Source organism: Ochotona princeps, chromosome 5, assembly GCF_030435755.1.
Source record: "Ochotona princeps isolate mOchPri1 chromosome 5, mOchPri1.hap1, whole genome shotgun sequence".
NCBI classification, from domain to species: Eukaryota; Metazoa; Chordata; class Mammalia; order Lagomorpha; family Ochotonidae; genus Ochotona; species Ochotona princeps.
Genome location: NC_080836.1, coordinates 12,008,763 through 12,028,385, shown reverse-complemented (window position 1 = coordinate 12,028,385; position 19,623 = coordinate 12,008,763). Strand labels below are relative to the sequence as shown.

At 38.1% G+C, this 19,623-nt stretch overlaps 1 protein-coding gene across 4 annotated transcripts in view; it reads left to right on the top strand.

The window, feature by feature from the left end:
* Positions 1–19,623, top strand: part of PTPN4 (protein tyrosine phosphatase non-receptor type 4) — a 176,368-nt gene that overhangs the window by 92,196 nt on the left and 64,549 nt on the right. For all 4 annotated transcript variants that reach the window (XM_058664392.1, XM_058664390.1, XM_058664391.1 and 1 more), the window contains one exon: positions 11,029–11,117. In XM_058664392.1, coding sequence (XP_058520375.1) covers positions 11,029–11,117 — 89 coding nt within the window. The remainder of the gene's footprint in view (positions 1–11,028; positions 11,118–19,623) is intronic.

The following is a 19,623-nucleotide window of genomic DNA, read 5'->3' as shown; positions in this document are numbered from 1 at the left end:
ACCCTCTGATACTCTATTAGAAGAACTCACTTAGGAGTTTTCTTTCCATTGGTAGTTTCCAGAGAGGATCAAGAAAAGTGGTAGGAAAAAACATTTCTGCCTTTAAAGCACAGTAGCCTTGATATGTCAGAAGCGAAGGCTTTGCTTTTTACCTTTTGAAGAGGTATTTAAAGTCATTGGTTGGTTTACATGAGTAGGAGGACTTATGTTTCATGTGCACACGGGTATCTTCCTCTCCTTTGCACAAGAGTTAGCAACAGAGGTGGCCAAAAATGCGAGATGTGCTCCAGGGCTAGGGCACATCCCCACAGGATCTGGTTCCTGAGATCAGAGATCCTAACGTGGCTCAGTTTGTCAGGACATGAAAGCATGGACTGCTTGCCAATACCCAAAGTCATAATGGGCCCCTGCGCCCTGCCACTTCCAGCTTGGTGGGCGTGGTCTAGGAACAGTGCACCATCTCCAGGCTACGTTTTTAACGATGTTTTGTCTCATCATTGCATTTCCCTAATGATTAACGATGTTGAATATCATGTCTTTTATGAAGTATCTTCTTTTTTTTGGCCATTTTTGCTTATTTTCTTAATATTGGGTTTTGTGTTTATATATTCTAGGCACAGTTTTGTTGAATATGTGACTTACAAATATTTTTCCCAATCATTAATTGATCCTTTTATTCTCAACACTGTATTTCATAGAGTAGAACAAAGGTTTATAGATTCTAATTCCCTTATTGCTAGAACGGGTATTCAGAAATTGAGCAAGGTGTAGAAAATTGTAACAATGAATTTATAATCTTGATTTAATTATCTAGATCATTACAGTCAGCAATTTCAGACTATAAATTCTTTTCAAATGCCGAGAATATGATTTCTGACCACAGCAGAGAAAGAATAGTAACAAAATACAACCTTTAAAAAGTTCTCCAATTAGTTGGACAGCAAGTAGTTGATGTAGCTGATTAAGCCACTGCAGCACTGGCATCCCACATGTGTGTCAGATTATGTCTTGACTGTTCCAGTTGTAATCTAGCTTCCTGCTGATGTGCTCAAGAGAGCAAAATGGCTCAAGTGCTCAAGCCCCTGCCACCCATATGGGGGACCAAGTTGGACCTGCCTACTCTTGGCTGAGTCCAGCCTAACTCTGGCCAGTGTGGCCATTTGGAAGTGAATGAGTACATGGAGCATCTTTGTCTCTCTGTCTCTCCATCACTCTCTTTATGTATAACTCTGCCTTTCAAATAAATAAATAAATAATGTAAAAACAAATAAACAAAAACTTTTGAATAAGCCATAAATAAAAATGATTTTTGTTTTTAATCAACACTCTATACACTCTTTGTTTTCCTCTCAGAACAGTCACCTAGAAAGAATGACAATTTGTTACCTGTAAGATTGGCTAAAATCAGTTGAACTAATCTATGAAATAATCTGAAAGATAATAAACAATCTGAAGACAGTAAATTAATATCAAGGAACATTGTGGGAACTGAATTTAATTCATTGTAAAGAATTTCTGATCACCTAAAACAGAAAAGGCATGATCTGAAAAATAATTACTGGTTAAAACACCTATCACCTTTACTGGAAAACTAATACACTGAGATATTAGAATAAAAATGTAGAGTAGAGCTGTGAGGTGTCTAAACCATTGGTCCTCACATTCAGTCCCTGTTTTATAAGAATGCTTGTACAGTATTAACTGTTTAACATGTTAACTTTGATCCTAGTTATCTAAATGCAGATGTAATCACGGATGACTTATCTTTAGGTTATTAATTAGGTGCAGGTTGCTCTAAATTAGCCCTCAAATTTCTGACCAAATTTTAGGCTTACTTGTGAATATCTTATTTCCATAGGTATTTGTAATAGTGATGAAGATAATTCTACTGAAAAATAACTTTTGTGCCGGAGTCCAGCTCCAGCTGAGTTCGGAGCTCGAGAAGGGTGCGTGAAATAGGCGTAGAAAGAAGAGAGACGGACCACTACAATTCCAAGATCATTGTGGACCATGCGAGAAAGCTGTCCGCTTTATTTATACAGAAGCAGTACAAGGTTTTCTTTTAGGGGCATTTTGACATAGCCTCAGGATTCCACATTCCTTGCTTATCTTGGCTTGCCAGTCTTCATCTGCTCTCCTCAGGTCTGGGCTCTAACCTAGGCGCCACCTGTGACAGCCAGACCCCTACCTTGAATTACGTATGGGTTAGTAAGTCTGGGGTCTTGGTCTATGGGGATTAGGGGCCATTGGCACTAAAGGCCATTAGGTCTGCAAGCTCACACAGTTTGTTAACTAAACAAGTAAAGCAGGAGTTATAACGGCAGAAAGAATTGCAATTAGCAAGGAGCCAAATTTTCTCCATTTAAGTTTCAACTCTACAATGGACAAGTGAGTGTTTCTAAAGATAATTTTATAAACTGTTTCACCTTAAGACGGCATTATCCGTTCCAACATTGCAGTCAAGAATTTCTCAGTAGACAACACATCTTATTCAGTAATACACTGTTACTACAATTCTTATTCTACAACTTATCCATCACTTAATGGGAGAAATACATCAAAGGAGAAAAAACATGAAGATCTAAGACAAAAAGTTTCAAACATTAAGTTCCTCTACAACTGCAGGTTCTACAACCTTATAAGTGATCAAACAACAATCAAAAGTATATCTTCATGATAATAGTGAAACCACCCTATATTTCCTCTAGTTAAAAAATTACGAAAGCAGCTAAAGCAGCTACATTTTCTATGTTCTAAAGAGTTGCAAGGACAGGCTAACCTTTAAGGTCACAGTAACTCTATTTTTTGCCTTAGCAGGATAGCCTTTAGGGTCACAGTAGCTATGTTCTTTGTCATAGCAGGATGGCCTTTAGGGTCACAGTAACTGTAACAGGATAGCTTTTAGGGTCCCAGTAACAGGTTAGCTTTTAGGGTCCCAGTAGCTATATTTTTTGTCATGGCAGTTTTAGCCCTTACTCCCATCACTTCCGCTAGTTTGTAAAATTCTTATCAAGCCATTTCCCAGAAAGCATGCTAAATGTCTGGGCCAGATTTTATGGCAATGGGTAGGCACACAATAAGGTGTCTGGAAACAACATGGACTTAATTGTACTCCTGTGTGCAGTTAAAGGCCTACTCACCAAGACATTATTAGTAACATTAACTCTTAAGCTCATGTTGGTTGTAAAAGCCATCTCACAGGGGCAGACAATGCCTCAATAGATTACAGAATTCTTAGTGGGGTGGCTGAATGTCCATGCGAAAGGGGGTGAAACTTAGTCAAGGTGGTCAGAGATAAATCTACTGGGCCCTGCCAAGCAGCTGGAAGTTCCCTGGGCCCTGCCAAGCAGGGAGCTGTTCTCTTCACACCTTTGTGTTATTCACACCTACTGCATGGACCCCAGCACTTTTGCCCTTCAAAGTTTCAAGAAAAGGAAAGCTTAATGATGCTATTTTGATTATTCATTTATTCAGTGAATATTTTTTGAACACCTACTACGTTTCAAGCTCCATTTATAGACACCGTGGATACAGCAGTGAGTAAAGTAGATAAATTCCCACTCATGAAGCTTCCATTCTGGTGGACAAGAGTATAAACAATTCTGAGTAGTCCAGAGTACATAGTTTGAGTCCATGGAAGTGAAATTCAGTCACAGTCAAAATACTAACTAGTGTTGCTCAGAGTCAGAGTAGCAATCATCTGTGAAGTGGAGGTTCATAAAGGGACACCATTGGGTTTTGGAAAATGCTCTCTGTATTGTGGTGGTTACCTGGTAATGTATTCACATACATGTGTGTGTAAAGTTGATGAGTTGCATAATTAGCATTTGTACATTTTGCAGTATGTACATTACTTCAGTTTAAAAAATAGATATTATATCTGTTTCTTACAGAAACTGTAGTAAAAATACAGCTGAGAAAGGGAATTGAGACAATCAAAATTGGATATCAGGGGAAGACTTATTCAGAAGATTGACAGATTGGAAAGGGCCATGCAAACATCTCTCTGAGGGAGGGGATTTTATTCTAAGCAGAATAAACAGCAATGAAAGACCACGAAACAATAGAATATTAGCAGTTCAAGTAATAGCAGCGAGACCAGTATGGCTGGTGTGATATGAGCCACAAGAGGAGATTGTTAAGAGACAAAGATAAAGCAGATAGGGCTTTGAAGGACATTTGAAGAACTTTGGCCTTTTTTGCATTTACTTAGTTATGAAAAAGTCAGAGAGAGGAAAAAACAGAGAACTTCCAACTGCTGATTCATTCCCCAGGTTAACACTGGCCAGCCACATATTCGTCCATGCCAAAGTCAGCAGTTATCCGGGTATCCAGTGTGGGTTCATGACCCCAGATACTTGGGCCATCTGCAGCTGCTTTTGCTAGCCATTAGCAGTGAGCTGGGTTAGAAGTGGAGCAGCTTGGACATGAACCAGTTATCATGCGTATTTTAATGGGAATCAACACCTTTAGAGGACTTTGAAGTAAAAGTTATTTACTTTTTTGGTTTTTAAAAAATATTTGCGGGCCTGGCGGCATGGCCTAGTGGCTAAAGTCCTTGCCTTGAACGCGCCGGGATCCCATATGGGTGCTGGTTCTAATCCCAGCAGCTCCACTTCCCATCCAGCTCCCTGCTTGTGGCCTGGAAAAGCAGTCGAGGATGGCCCAAAGCATTGGGACCTGCCCGCACATGGGAGACCCGGAAGAGCTCCTAGCTCCTGGCTTCGGATTGGCTCAGCTCCAGCCATTGTGCTCACTTGGGGAGTGAACCATTGGATGGAGGATCTTTCTCTCTGTCTCTCCTCCTCTCTCTATATCTGACTTTGTAATAAAAATAAATAAATCTTTAAAAAATGTATTTGCAATGGATTGTAACAGCTGCTGTTTGAAAGCAGACTATAAGACGCTGAGGGTGAAAGCCATTAGGCTGAGGTAGCAGTATCACATAGCAGAGTGCTTGGATTCAGTTCCTGAAGTTGATTTCTGATTCTGGTTTCTTGGCATTGCAAAAATTAGGAGACAACAGCAATGGTTCAAGTTGTGGGAGACTAAGACTGAATTCCCAGTGTTATCCCCTGCCCAACCTTAGCCATATGGGCATCTATAATATGAACCTTCACATAAAATCTCACTCACTCCATCTCTTCCTATAGATAGACATACACACACATATATAAGCATATCTGGCTTTTTAAAAAAGATTTGTTTATTTTTTTTTATTACAAAGTCAGATATACAGAGAGAAGGAGAGACACAGAGGAAGATCTTCCGTCTGATGGTTCACCCCCCAAGTGACCGCAACAGCTGGTGCTGCGCCGATCCGATGCAAGGAACCAGGGACCTCCCCGGGTCTCCTACGCGGGTGCAGGGTCCCAAGGCTTTGGGCTGTCCTCGACTGCCCTCCCAGGCCACAAGCAGGGAGCTGGATGGGAAGTGGAGCTGCCGGGACTAGAACCGGCGCCCACATGGGATCCCGGTGCCTTCAAGGCAAGGATTTTAACCGCTAGGCCATGCCACCGGGCCCGCATATCTACCTTTCAAAACAAATGTTGTTTTGTTTTCTCAAAAAAGAAACTTATCTATGATGGTGGTTGGAACAGTGAGGTGGTGAAAAGGAATGAGATTCTGAGTATAGTTTGAATGTCAAAGTGGCATCCTCTGTTGATGGGCTGGCTCTGGAATCTGAGAGAAATAGGATTCAGGACTAATTACAATGTTTTGGCTATACTTTCACTAAGTTGAGAAGGACCAGGGAGAAGCAGGTTTAGAAGAATGGTTCAAGAATTGCTCTTGTAATATGTTAAATTTGCAGAGACAGATGGAGGAGGTAGGCAGTTCATATAGGTATGATTTCTGAGCGAAGGTCTGACTGAGAGAGGGACATTGGAGAATTGTCAGCTTAGAGAGAATATTCAAAGCTATGAGGTGAGAGCAAATCTGGTAACTACTGAAAAGCCCCCGAAGCCAGGACATTTCAAAGGTTGGAAATTTGAGTGATCAGGAGGACCAGTAATAGTCAATGTAGAGCAGTAATCTTTCAATGTAGAGTAATACAGTGTAGTATAGAGGTTTGCTAATTATTTTTTTCTGTAAAGCAGAGGAAAAAGTGAGCTTAGAAATCACAAAAGTAAAACAAACATGGTCTAGAAAATATTAGAACGTTAATCCATATTCATACTAGGTTTCCTTTTTTAAAACTTGCTTTTATAAAATCACAGGAACAGATGTGTGTGTTTCAGTAAATTGTTTTAAGCTCTATATCCTTGTAGCTGCCACACACACCAAGCAGAACTTTTGCCTGTGACTCTACTTCTCCCAAGAATAACATCTTCCCGGTTTGTATTTTTTCTTCTGTGTTGTTTTTATCACCCAACTATGCCTTCCTATCCACTATGGTACGGTCTTTCTGTTTTGTACTTTGAGTGTGTGTTTTCTAAGCAGATCATTTTAAATCTCTTTTACTCTACAGATTCCCGTGTTCCCTTGCTCATCCTTTTTCTTATAGCTTGGTTGCTGAGCCCATATTCATGATACGGTTCTCCTGTTTCTGTTGTCCTCTGTTTATGTTCCCCGTAGACAGCTCAACCTAGGCAGGAATGAGCAGAGTAAGTACCTCTTTGGTGTGTTCTTTTTTTCCAGAAGGATCATCCTGACTGCTTTCTGCTCTTCTTTGATGTTAATAACTGCTTTTATATAATACTTAGATTATTAATTTTTTTGGAGGCTATAAAATAGGCATACCATAATTCTATATTTTTATTTCTTTGCTGGAATTGGTTTTCTAAATCACTTTTTTTTTCATCCAGTGGTTTAGTTCATATAGCATGGAAAATGGTGTTTGACTTTTTCAATGATTTTTTTTAGTACTGACAAAAAGTTACCCTATTTTCTGTAAATTTGTTTGTTTTATGTGAAAGGCAAATACAGAATTAAGATCTGTCAGTTCACTTCAGGAATTCTAGGATTCTTGTATCCCATAACCCTTTGTTATATTCCATATTACACTAAAACAGTGATTGTAATATATTGCTTATTATGGAAACAAACCTAAAAGTTTAATATCCTTTCCACCCTCATTTTTTTATTGTGTCTCTAAATTTATATTGTCAGGCCATAGTGTCACTACATGTTACAATATCTGTTTCAGTTACCATTTAATCTTAGTCCCACAAGTAATTCTGTATTTAAAAGATAACTCTGTATTTCTAAGTTTTTATAATTGATATTATTAAATTATAATACATATCTTATATTTTATATAAAATTTCATGTGTTCTGTATTTATAAGATATATTTATATATTTTAAACAATACAATTATTTAGAACTTTTAAGTTTTTATAATCTACCATTAGATTATAAAAGTTATTAGTTGTAGAAATCAAATAAATAATTGAAAATGAGGCTCTGTACAGGAATATGCAAGGATTCATTGATGATCTGAGTAAGATTCACAGACTGTGGCTCATCTGTGAACTGGTAATGGCCTGGGAGAAGATAAACACAGAAATTACAGCTTAGAAAATTTTACAACTACATGACATAGAACATGTTATTAGATAAAGGTGATCCTTTACTGTACAAAGGGGGTCTTCAAAAAGTTCACAGGACATATGTATTATAGAAAAAAATGTGAGGTCTTAAAGTTCTTTTTCTATAAACATAAACCTACATTTTAATTCCTTTTTTCCGTGACCCTTGTAGGTTGAAGGAGACTTCAACCCTTTTGTAGCTGACAGCAAATATTTCGTGTAGGTGATATGAGGCAGATTTTGAAAGAAACATGTCAATGTTTTCTTTTTTGTCCTTTTTTTGAAAAAACAGATTTATTTATTTTTATTTGCAAGTCATATATATGGAAAGGAGAGACACAGAGGAAGATGTTCCAGCTGATGATTCATTCCCCAAGCGGCTGCAACAGCCGGAGCTGAGCTGATCAGAAGCCAAGAGCCTCTTCCAGGTCTCCCACGTGGGGGCAGGGTCCCAAGGCTTTGGCCATGTGTCCTCGACTGCTTTCCCAGGCCACAAGCAGGGAGCTGGATGGGAAGTGGAGCTGCCAGGATTAGAACTGGCACCCAAATGGGATCCCAGCGAGTTCAGGGTGAGGACTTTAGCCATTAGGCTTCTGCACTGGGCCCTCTTTCGTCCTTTTTAAGTGTGTTTTAAAATTTCATCTGCTTGAAAGGCAGAGTGAGTGAGTGAGTGAGTGACTAAGTAAGAGAGAGAGGAAAAGAGAAATTCTTATCTACATTTTCAGTCTGTAAAAGTCCACAACATCCAAGCGTGTCCCAACCTGACGCCACGAGACTGCAGCTCTATTCCGGGTCTCTTACACAGGCGGCAGGGCCCAAATACTTGAACCATAATGTGTTGCCTCGCTGAATGCATTGTCAGGAAAATGGATAGGAAATGCAATAGCTGGGATTCAAACTAGGAACTCCAAAATGGGATACCAGCATTCCAAACTGTGGCTTAATGTGCTAAACCACAACATCTACCCTTTATTTTTGTGCTTGGCACTGTAGCCTAGTGGCTAAAGTCCTTGCCTCGCACACGCAGGGATGCCATATTGGTGCCAGTTCATGTCCCAGCAGCCCCACTTCCCATTCCGCTCCCTGTTACTGGCCTGGGAAAGCAGCAGAGGATGGCCCAAAGCATTGGAACCCTGCACCCATGTGGGAGACCTGGAAGAAACTCCGGCTCCTGGCTTCAGATAGGAGCAGCTCCAGCCATTGTGGCCACTTGGGGAGTAAATCATCAGACGGAAGCTCTTTCTCTCTCTCTCCTCCTCTCTGTGTATCTGACTTTCCAACAAAAATAAGTAAATCTTTTTAAAAATATTTTTTTCAAGAGAGGGAGTGTACTCCCATCTGCTGGCTCATTCCTCAAGTACCTGCAAATACTGAAACTGAGACTGGGCCACAGGTGGGAGCTGAAAATTCAATCCACTTCTACCACAGGGGTGGTAAGGACTGCCACACTTGAGCCACACTTGAGCCACACTTGAGCCACACTTGGGCCTCCCAGACAGTTGTAATTAGGAACCTGAACCAGACCCTCCGCCGTGAAGACTCGTATTCTGATCAGGGACTCACTCGCCTGCTAGGCCAAATGACCAACCCTCATAATCTGTAATTGAATTACCTGTACTCCTACATATCCTAAGCATGTGTTATGATGTATTTTCCTTCTGATACAACAATTGAGTTATCTGTTGAGTTTGGTGCATCTCTTTAATAGTATTCCTTAAATGATTGGTGATCTTGCATTGTATACATGGTGTTACGTTTGTGATTCCTAGTTACTGATTTTGTTACTGGTGCTATTTTATTTATTTATTTTTTAGGATTGTATAGTCCGGTATTTTCTAACTATAGTTTGCCTTTTTCAGTTTGAGGTTCTCCATTCCTCTGGGATCAATCTTAATTCTAATTCCCTCTTCCTAGTGTCCCCGGTTGCAGGATTTAGATAGGCTGTGTACTCTTCTATCTCCCAATCATGTCGAGGTGGGATTGGTAGATGTTAACTACATTAGCTGTTCCCTACCCCATTGTCCTGAGAGTAATTTGGAAGCCCTTGCTGTTTCTTTTACCATGGCCTCTGAACGTGTGTCTGCTGACTGTTTCTGTGTCTGATGTCGATAGAACACAGAGTTAGGACTGTAATTACACTTTTTTTTTCTCTGTGTAAGTTTTATTTTACCTTCTTTATGTCTTTAAGGTTTTCTAAAATGTTTGAAATATTGAAAACAGTGAAGGGATGAATATTATTTGAAGGCCTTATATAGTCATCATTTATTTTCTCTGATGTTTTATGGAGTTGGAAGTCATTGTGACGTAAATGAAGTCATCGTGATAAGAGCATTGGTTTTCCATGTTTTAGTCTGCCACCTTCATCCATACACATCTTTTTAAAAGCGATTTTAATGCTGTAATAATTATGCCTAATAGAAAATGGCAGCCAAATTAATATATATTATTGCATATAATCTCTTAGGCATTAATATTTTATTTAAGAATGACTTTTTGGAACCATTTCTTAATGATTTGTTCTTGTTCTGGGGGAATTAATGATAGATTCATATTTATATTAACGTGAATTAATTCTGTCTTCTCAGCAAATGCATGATTGGGGTAAAACATTCTTACTGTTCTAGGTTGCCTGTAAAATGTTCCAAGTGAAGCAAAACTGTTTAAAGATTGACTAGTATCTAAGGAAAGTATTTTACGCTGTTCATTCTCTTGATAATAAGGGTTCTCTGTTCAAATTGAATCAGATTGAAAAATCTCATTCATTCTGGCCTGGTGTGATGACCTAGTGGCTAATCCTCGCCTTGCATACACCAGGATCACATGGGCCAGTTCATGTTCCAGCTGCTCCACTTCCTTCAGCTCTCTGTTTGTGGCCTGGAAAGGCAGTGGAGGATGGCCCAAAGCCTTGGGCCTATGTAGTGAGACCCGGAAGAAGCTCCTGGCTTCTGGCTTCAGATCGAATTAGCTCTGTCTGTTGTGGCATCTTGTGAGCCAGTAGATGTAAGATTCTTTTTTCTGCCTCTTCTTCTCTCTGTAAATCTGCCTTTCAAATAAAAATACTTACATACATATGTACATATATACATACATTTTTTAAAAATCTGATTCATTCTTCAAGGCATTATTGAAATGCTATTCTCTGGAAATTAGCCAAACTCAAGGATAATTCTGTGATATTTCTTATATATTAATGTTATTATAATAGATCTTCTCATATATTATCAATATTGTTTTATTACAGGTTCTACTTCACCAAAAGTCAGACCCAGTCATAAGTTTAGGAAAATTCTGAGGTTATTTTTGTTAAATGAATGAGTTTCACTAATGCAACACCTAGGCTGGGTTTGAAATCTGTTCTTTATGAGTAACAGTTGACACTTGGACTTGTAAATATTTTGTGAATCTGTGTTACTTCTGAAAATGTCACTTTTTTAAAAGCCACTAAACATATTTACTGCAACAGAAGTGCCTTATTTTTTTATTTTTTGTTTTCTAAGGATCAAAGTAACAATGAAATTACAATTGGAGTGATGTCAGGAGGAATTCTGATTTATAAGAACAGGGTACGAATGAATACCTTTCCATGGTAAGAACATATTTCAGTACTTTTAATTTTATCATTGCATTACCAAATATGATACTTGATATTAAAGAAAATAGCCATTCAACTACTTTAATGCTGTACATTGTTATGTGATGTGACTTGAACGTTGTTCCATTTATTTGTAACCTTCCAGAATTATTTCATAATCTCTTATTAAAGATACTATGAATTGTTCTGTTAGAGAACCTCTGAATATTCATTGTAGTAATAACATTGGTATTTCTGTCTTCCACCATGACAGTGCTGTAAGTACAGTAACTCATTTAAGTGTGTTACTAGAGTGTTCATTTATTGCTACTTTATAGAGAAGTGCTGTAAAAGACTCAGTATTACGTTGTTTTACGTAGGTGCAAGGACGATGTCTCCATGGGGTTTAACATTCATTGTTTCCTGTCCTGTCACTCTGTAATCCCTTCACTATGTTATCCTGGTCCTCATAGTTCAGGATGACTTGCCAACTCATTTTTGTATTCCGTAATTGGGAAAATAGAAAAATAATGTCTTCCACTTGCTTTAAAGGGATAAAATCACTTAAAAATTTAAAAATCACTTTGTGGTCATATCTTATGTATATCTAATATTTTATATTTGTGTCTGTTTTTATGTAAAGTTTTAAAATTTTTGCTAAGTAGTTACTGTCTTTTAGTATCAAATATCAAAGAAATATATTAATCTGTTTCTCTTTTATTCCTCCTGAAAAATTTTCAGTATTTGTGATTTTTATTTAATAAATTTACTTTTTAATTTTCTATCTAAAATCAAATTACCTTTTAAAAATCCCTTTTTGTGTATTCACATTTTAGACAGAGACAGACATCATCCATGTGCTGATTTATTCCTCTTCTGGCTGCAGCAGTTGAGATTGGGCCAGAATAAAGCCAGGAACTAGAACCCCTAGTGCTGACAAGAACCTTTTCACTTGCACCGTCACCCCTGCTTTCCAGGGACACATTAACCAGAAGCTGGAATTGAGAGCTGGAGCTTGGACTCTAGTCAAAGTCTTCCAGTATGGAATGTGCATGTGTGAATTGACTATAGTCATTTTACTAACTTATAGGAAAACTAGCAGGAGCAAATATTTCAGCAAGCTACCACAACCTTGCTAAAAAATAAAGATCAGTTTCCTGGAGAAGTCACAAAACATGAAAAATGAAAAGTAAATTCAGTCAAGAATTGACAAAATAGTCTTCATTTAATTTCAATTTAAAGTGTTCCTTTAAAAATACTCTTTGGAAAATGATAGGGCAAAACACAGTCTCCTTGGAAATGAATATCTGATACAAGAATTGGAAGTTGAGTATGTGGGAACTTGCACAGCTCATAGAGACAGCCTATTTAAAAGCAATTGGCAAGATACTTGAATGACTACTTCCACTGAAGAAAAAACATAAATGGAAAATAAGCACATGAAAAGATTCCCTTCACTAATAAAATTTAAACTGAGGTGACTGTAGTTCAAAAAACTAACAGTACAAAATGATGGCAAGAAAATGAGAACCTAGAAATTTCATACATTTCTGGTGGAGTGCAAAATAATACACCACTTTGAAAAACAGTTTGGCAACTTCTTTAAAGTTATTCATGATTTCTTTTCTACCATATTATCTAGCCAAGTCTGGTCCTAGTTATCTATTCAGGAAAACCTTAATTTGTGTGTGAATGTGTACATTAGTATTCATAGCTACAGTGTTCATCATCACAACATAAAAGGAAAATCCAAATGTCTAGCACTGAAAGAATAAACAAGTGATCATACAGCCAATGCAATTATGTTTATCACTGGAAATAAATGAACCATGTGGATGATTCTACTCTGAAAAACATTATGATAAGTAGAAGCTAGTAGGCACTGGAGACATTACTGGTTGTTTCCAATTTATGTGAAATACTTGGGAACAGATTATGGACACAAAAATGTCAGTGTTTACCAGGAACTAAAAATTAGCAGAGCTCATTCACTGCCTAGAGGTACCAAGAGCCCTTCTGAGGATGATGGAACTATGACGCAACTGCTGTGGGTAGTCATTGTACCACTAGGTACATTTGTCAAAACTCACTGAATTATTCACTTGGAGTTCAGGCATTGTATGGATTATATATATTGTTCCTCTATAAGTTCATCTATGAAAACTGGAATCATTTAATGTTTTCATCTCGGACCTTATTTTAATTATTTCCTATGTAATTAAAATGCTGAAATTTTAAGTACAGAAAACCAAACAATTGAAGATATAGTTCTTGCCTTTAAGTGCAGATACTATGGCATGCAGAAATTAAGTACAAAATGCAGTAAGAAAATGTATTTTAGGTACTTCAGAGAAGAGAATTATTTTGAATTTTTGTAATGACAAGTTTTTATCTTATATGTGAAAAAAAATTCTGAATTAATACAAGTATATTCTATACATACCTACCTTTTTTTTCTTCTTCTTTTAAACCTATTTAAAATTATTTATTTAGTTGAGCGAGAGAAGAGAACTTTTACCTGCTTGTTCTCTCCCTAAATGCCCATATCTAGGTCTGAGCCAGGCTGACCCTAAGAGCCAGAAACTCAATCCTGGTTTCCCTACATGCGTGGCAGGGACCCAGCTATTCTATCAGCTGCTGTCCCCAGGGAGGATAGTTACCAGACACTGAAATCAGGAGCTGAACTGGGACTTGAACCCAGGTACTCCCATTTGTGATGCAGGGATCCCAGGTGACATCTCAGCTACCACATAAGATGCCCACACCAGTTTTATGTTTTTATTAATTTCATATTTTATATAAATGGCAAGCCAGGAATAAATTCTTTTCAGATGAGATTGTTTTAACAACAGCCTTGATTTATGTTTTTAAAAGTCTGTAACACATGAGTATATGTTTGTTACTAAGAGATTCTGGAATAGTTATTGACTGCTCTGGAAAGAAAAAAGAATAAAATCTTTGTGCTGTGTATTTCACTGGCTGCTCTAGCCAAAATGCATTTTTTGTTTGTTTTTAATGAATCATTTATTTGGACCTGGTGTGATGGTTCAGTGGCTAAATCCTTGGCCCTGAACACGCCAGGATTCCACATAGGCACCAGTATGTGTCCCGGCTGCTCCACTTCCCATCCAGCTCCATACTTGTGGCCTGGGAAAGCAGTCGAGGACGACCCAAAGCCTTGGGAACCTGCATGCACATGGGAGACCCAAAAGAAGTTCCTGGCTTCTGGCTTCGGATTGACTAAGCTCCAGCCATTTGGCCACTTGGGGAGTGAACCAACAGACAGAAGATCTTTCTCTATGTAAATCTGCCTTTTCAATAAAAATAAATAAATCTTTAAAAAATTAATTTAGAAAGGATTCATTTATACCTGGATTTGCAAAGGAGAGAGACAGAGATCTTTCATCCTCTGGTTCATGCCCCACGTGACTGCAATAGCTAGAGCTAAGCCATTCTGAACCCAGGAGTGAGGAGCTTTCTCCAGGTCTCCAACATGGGTGCAGGAGCTCTGGAAACTTGAATCATCCTATATTGCTTTCCTTGGCCTTTAGCTTGGAGCTGAATCGGAAGTGGAGCAGCATATACAAGAATTGGTGTCCATATGGGATGCTGGTACCGGAAACAGGATCAGCTTGCTGTGCCACTGCATCAGCCCCGGAGATGGCTTTTAGAGGAATAGAAATTTCCTCCTTTGAAAGGGGAAAGTGAAACTGAGCAGTATAAATAGCATGATCAGGGTTAGAAGTATAAAAAATTTACACAGATATAATGCATTTTAAAATGGCAAGTTAAATGTGGGATGGTGGGATGCTTGGTTTACATTTTCCTTCAGTTTTTCTGGTTTAGGAAATACACAGAAAAGCAAGAATTTAGGACGAAGTGACTTGGGGGGGAAATTGGATTTAGATAATGAACAATCTTGAACATTATATGCTGAGAAGTTGGTGTTTTATAGGTAAATATTCTTGGAGGAAGTTTAGAATTACAAAATAAAACTCAGGAAGATTCAACAAGTTTGCAGAAAATGGAATTTTAAAAGATGATGTGCTGGGCGGGCATTTATTTGGTCAAGTAGTTAAGACCCCTGCATCTCATATATCAGGGTATTTGAGTTCAATTTCAAATTCTAGCTCTAGTACCTGATTCCAGCTTCCTGCTAATTTGCAACCTGAGTGGAATCAGATGATGCAATTCACAAGGGCAACCTGAATTGAGTGTTCAGCTCCCAGCTTCAGTCTGGCTCAGCCCTGGCTTTTCCTGATTTTTGCTGGCTTTGGAAGTTTGAGCCACTTACTCTCTGTCTTTCTCTCCCATTGTATCTTGCAGTCTTTTTTTTTTATTCAAATAAAGTAAAAACAAAAGATAATACAAATTTTTCATGAGCCTCTGAAAGTTCTCTTGCATTTCTTGGTACTTAATATGTGAGTTAGGCTTTCAAAAAAATATGTGAGCACTTGTTGATTATAAACTCCTCAATAATAGCATTTTAAGTTTTTATTTTCAGTTATTAAAGTAAAATGGGCCAAATGTTGTGACACTGCAGGTTAAGGCATTGCTTGTAATGCTGATATCCCACATCCAATCACCAATTCAAAATTTGGGTACTCCGTTTTACATCCAGCTTCCTGTTAATGTTTCTGGAAGGGCAGTGCAGGTGACCCAGGTACTTGAGCTCCTGCTAGTCACTAAGGAGACCAGGATAGAATTCTGGCTCATGATTTTGATATGGCCCAGCTCTAGCTAATGCAACTGTCAGGGTGGGTAGTGAACCCATGAGATGGACTATCTCTCTGACTCTGTCTTTCTATTCTGCCTTTCAAATAAATAAATCTTCAAAATAATTTAAATAGACTTGATGTTATTAAGCTAGCAAATTCACATCATTATGAAATAGTAGGACTTATCCTAATCCTAACTATTCCGTGCATTATGTATTACCACATTAATGTTTTATAAATGGCTCACCAGGACTTAAGGCCAAGTATCTGCTGATTTGCAAAGAAATTAATAGTTTATTGATCATCAAATGTATGCTTATTTTACTTCTTAAAATATGGGGTTATAAAGGCAACATATTTCTTAAATGTCTTATCTATAACTTCCTCTTCCCTCTAAGTGGCCTCAGATGATCCAGAAAATTCCACCAAAATCATGCAAATCAGGAGGTTCAGTCTTCATATTCTCTTTAAGAATACCTTGAAATTCCCAGGCCTTCAAGGATGTGCATGCACAAGAAGCCAACAAATATCTGAAAGACGTCGTATGAAAGAGGCAACATATGCCATTTTGTTGTTAAGTGGTGGAGTTTGTAGGTATGGTTATACAAAGCAGTGGGGCTGGACACAAAATTAGTGGCCCAAAAAGAGTACTGGGTTCTTGCTGCCCACCGTTAAAAATGCAGCAGGTGCTGCTGGATTTGATGGTTTCAAAGTGAATTGTCAGGCCATTGGCTATACACAGATGACAAAGCCCTGCTCCCCCACCACACTGACATATCCTCATGTTGTGGGCCTCCTGCGCAGGCATCCCAAGTGTTGTCTAGCCCCTGACCACTGAGCCACATGCTTTCTCTCATCTTTAAGAAAGGCCTGCTCTCAAGGAAAACTGTTTGACCTGTACTTAACCCACAAAGATTTTAGCAGAGGGCAAAATCCTCTGCCAAAGGTAGGAACTATCCAATCTAGACTCCAGTTTTTGCTGCCCTGCCCTGACCCCCCACTTCTAATGAGGGAATGGCAAGAATCCTGAAGGTCACAACCAAGGGCCGCAGACCTCTAGATGGCTAAGATCTAATCCTATGGTTAAAGAATTATTCCTGTGGTAGACATCTAGTGCAGGGTTTAAGACCTGTTGGGCTGTCCACATCTCATCAGAGTGCCTGAATTCAAGTCAATTCTGTTTCCAGTTCCACCTTCCTGAAAATGGGCAGCAAGCAGCAAGTGATAACTCGTGTGCATGTCCATGTCATGACTTGGGAGACCCAGACTGAGTTTCAGACTCCTGAATTTGGCTTGGCCCCAGCCACAACTACTGTAGCCATGTGCAGAGCAAACCAACAGATAGGAGTTCGTAGGGAAACAAAAACAAGAGTATAGGGGAAATTATAGCTTACTGTGACACCTACAATGTGTTTACCACAGTGAAGATTGCCTTACCCCTGCCAGAGAAAAAAAACCTCAACCATAAAACCCTATTTCCTATTTTTCTTTTGCTTATATATTTTACATTGAGCTTGCAGCAAAGCATTACTAGCAGGCAAAAAATAAGAAAGTTAAAACAAGCATCAGAACCAAACTCAGATGGCAAAAGTTTTATAAGTCTAATACCAGGAATTTTGAGTAGCAATTTATAAGCGAAGACTCCTAATGCAAAATTGCACAGTATGCGTAAATAAATGAGTAACATAGGCAGAGAAATAGAAATCCTATGAGAGTCGAACAGAGGCTAGAAATCAGAAACATTGCATTAGAGACGAAGAATGACTTCAATGATCTTAGCAATTACACACAGCCAAGAAAGAACGTGGGAGCTTTAGGATGTGCCCTGTAGATTTTGGAAACTGAAAAGCAAAGAGAAAAATCAAATCACATAAAATATTTAACTCATTTAATGAGAATAACAGAAACAATAAGTTAGTAACAGAAGTATTTGCAGATAATATTTTCCAAAATTAATTACCAAAGACCTTGAAGTTCAGAAATTATCCAAATAGATTAAGCACTGAAAACATCTACAGCCCTATATCATATAACTAGAGAAATTCAAGGAGGAAAAAAAATCTTGAAAGAAGCAAAATGGAAAATAAATAAAAAGTAAATAAGTAAGTAAAAGCAATGCCTTCCCCCACAAGAAGATGGAATGAAATGCTTTAAAATGTTGGAAGAAAAATCACCAACCTAGAAGTCTGTGTCTAGAAGATATCCTTCAGAAAGCAAAGAGAAATTTTCACAAACATGCTAAGATTGGGGGAATTTGTTGCCTATAGATCTGCTTTGTGAGTATTAAAAGTTCCTCAGAGGAGAAGCTGGCTCTGGAACAATTAATTAAGCCACCACTTGCATAGCTGGCATTCCGTACATACACCAATTTTACTAAGACATCAGGTCTTTGACCATAGTGTAAATATAAAATGTTACCTCAATAATAATAATATATGAGCACACAAAAAATGGATAGCATAGCAGTGTAGAAGATCTTCAAATAATTGAGTTAATGACAGTCAAGAGTACATAGTGTAACTTTGTTTATATGAAGTTTAGAAGATGCAGCCTAATCTGTGACAGAAAGTATATCACTGGTTGTCTGGAACGTGAGGATTGGAGTGGGATTCCAAAGGAGGATTACTGAGATTCAAGAAGGATCTTTACGAATGATAAATACACTGACTTTGTTGATTGTGATGGTGAGCTGATACGTTTATTCATATGTCAAATTGACAAATCATGATTCAACCATATAACTTTCATGTCAGTCATGAGCAGTAAAGTGATTAAAAATAAGGAGGAAAATGAACAATGTCAAAGATCATGACTGAAGTAATGCAAAATGACTTGCATATTTTTTAGTTCCTTTAGAAGCATGGAAAACTTTGGACAGTTAGCAGAAAATAGTGTGGTAGGGAAAAATCCAAATAGATCACCTATTACCAAAACTATGTTGGACTTTCAAACTGAAAGATTTTCAAACTGGGTTTTTTAAAAATGACTATTCATATTATATGTACTACATATTATATGTAAAATGATGTAATTCAGTGCTTTTTAAATTTGTATGCAGAGTGCAAAACTACCATATTCTAATTTTCAAATATTTACATTACTCCCAAAATGTGTCCTGTACCTTTGGGTGTGATTCCCCATCCCTTGCTCTGTCTTCCACCCATCCCAGACCTAGGTAATCATTAATCACTTTGTCTATGGATATACCTGTTCTGGGTAGTTTGTTAAATGAGGTCATGCATTGTAGTCTTTTGTGATTGCCCTCTTTTGTTTAATGTTGTTTTGAGATTCATATGAAACATATGTTGTTAAGGCATTTCATTTTGTTGCTGAGTGATACTCTGTTCTGTGATTATACTGCATTTTGTTTATCATTTCATTGACTGTTCCACTTTTAGTCTATTAAGAAAACTATCAGGGCCAGAGTTATTATGTAATGAGTTAACCTGTTGCTTGCGACACCAGCATATCATTAGTGCCCTGAACCAAGTCCTGGCTGCTTCACTTCTGATCCAGCTCCCTGCTAATATTCTGGGAATAATAGGAGAAAATGGCTCAAGTGCTTGGGTCCTTGCAGCCCTGATGGGAGACAGGAAAAGCTCCAAAACTAGTTTTATCCTAGACCAACCCTGGCCACGGGGACCTTGTGGGAAATGAACCAGTGAATGGAAGATCTGTCTCCCTGCCCCAAACTATAACTCTTTCAAATAAATAAATAAATTTTTTTAAAGAGAGAATGCTAGTAGGAACATTCCGGGCAAATTTTTATATGAACCTGTGTTTTCATTTCTGTTGGGGATATA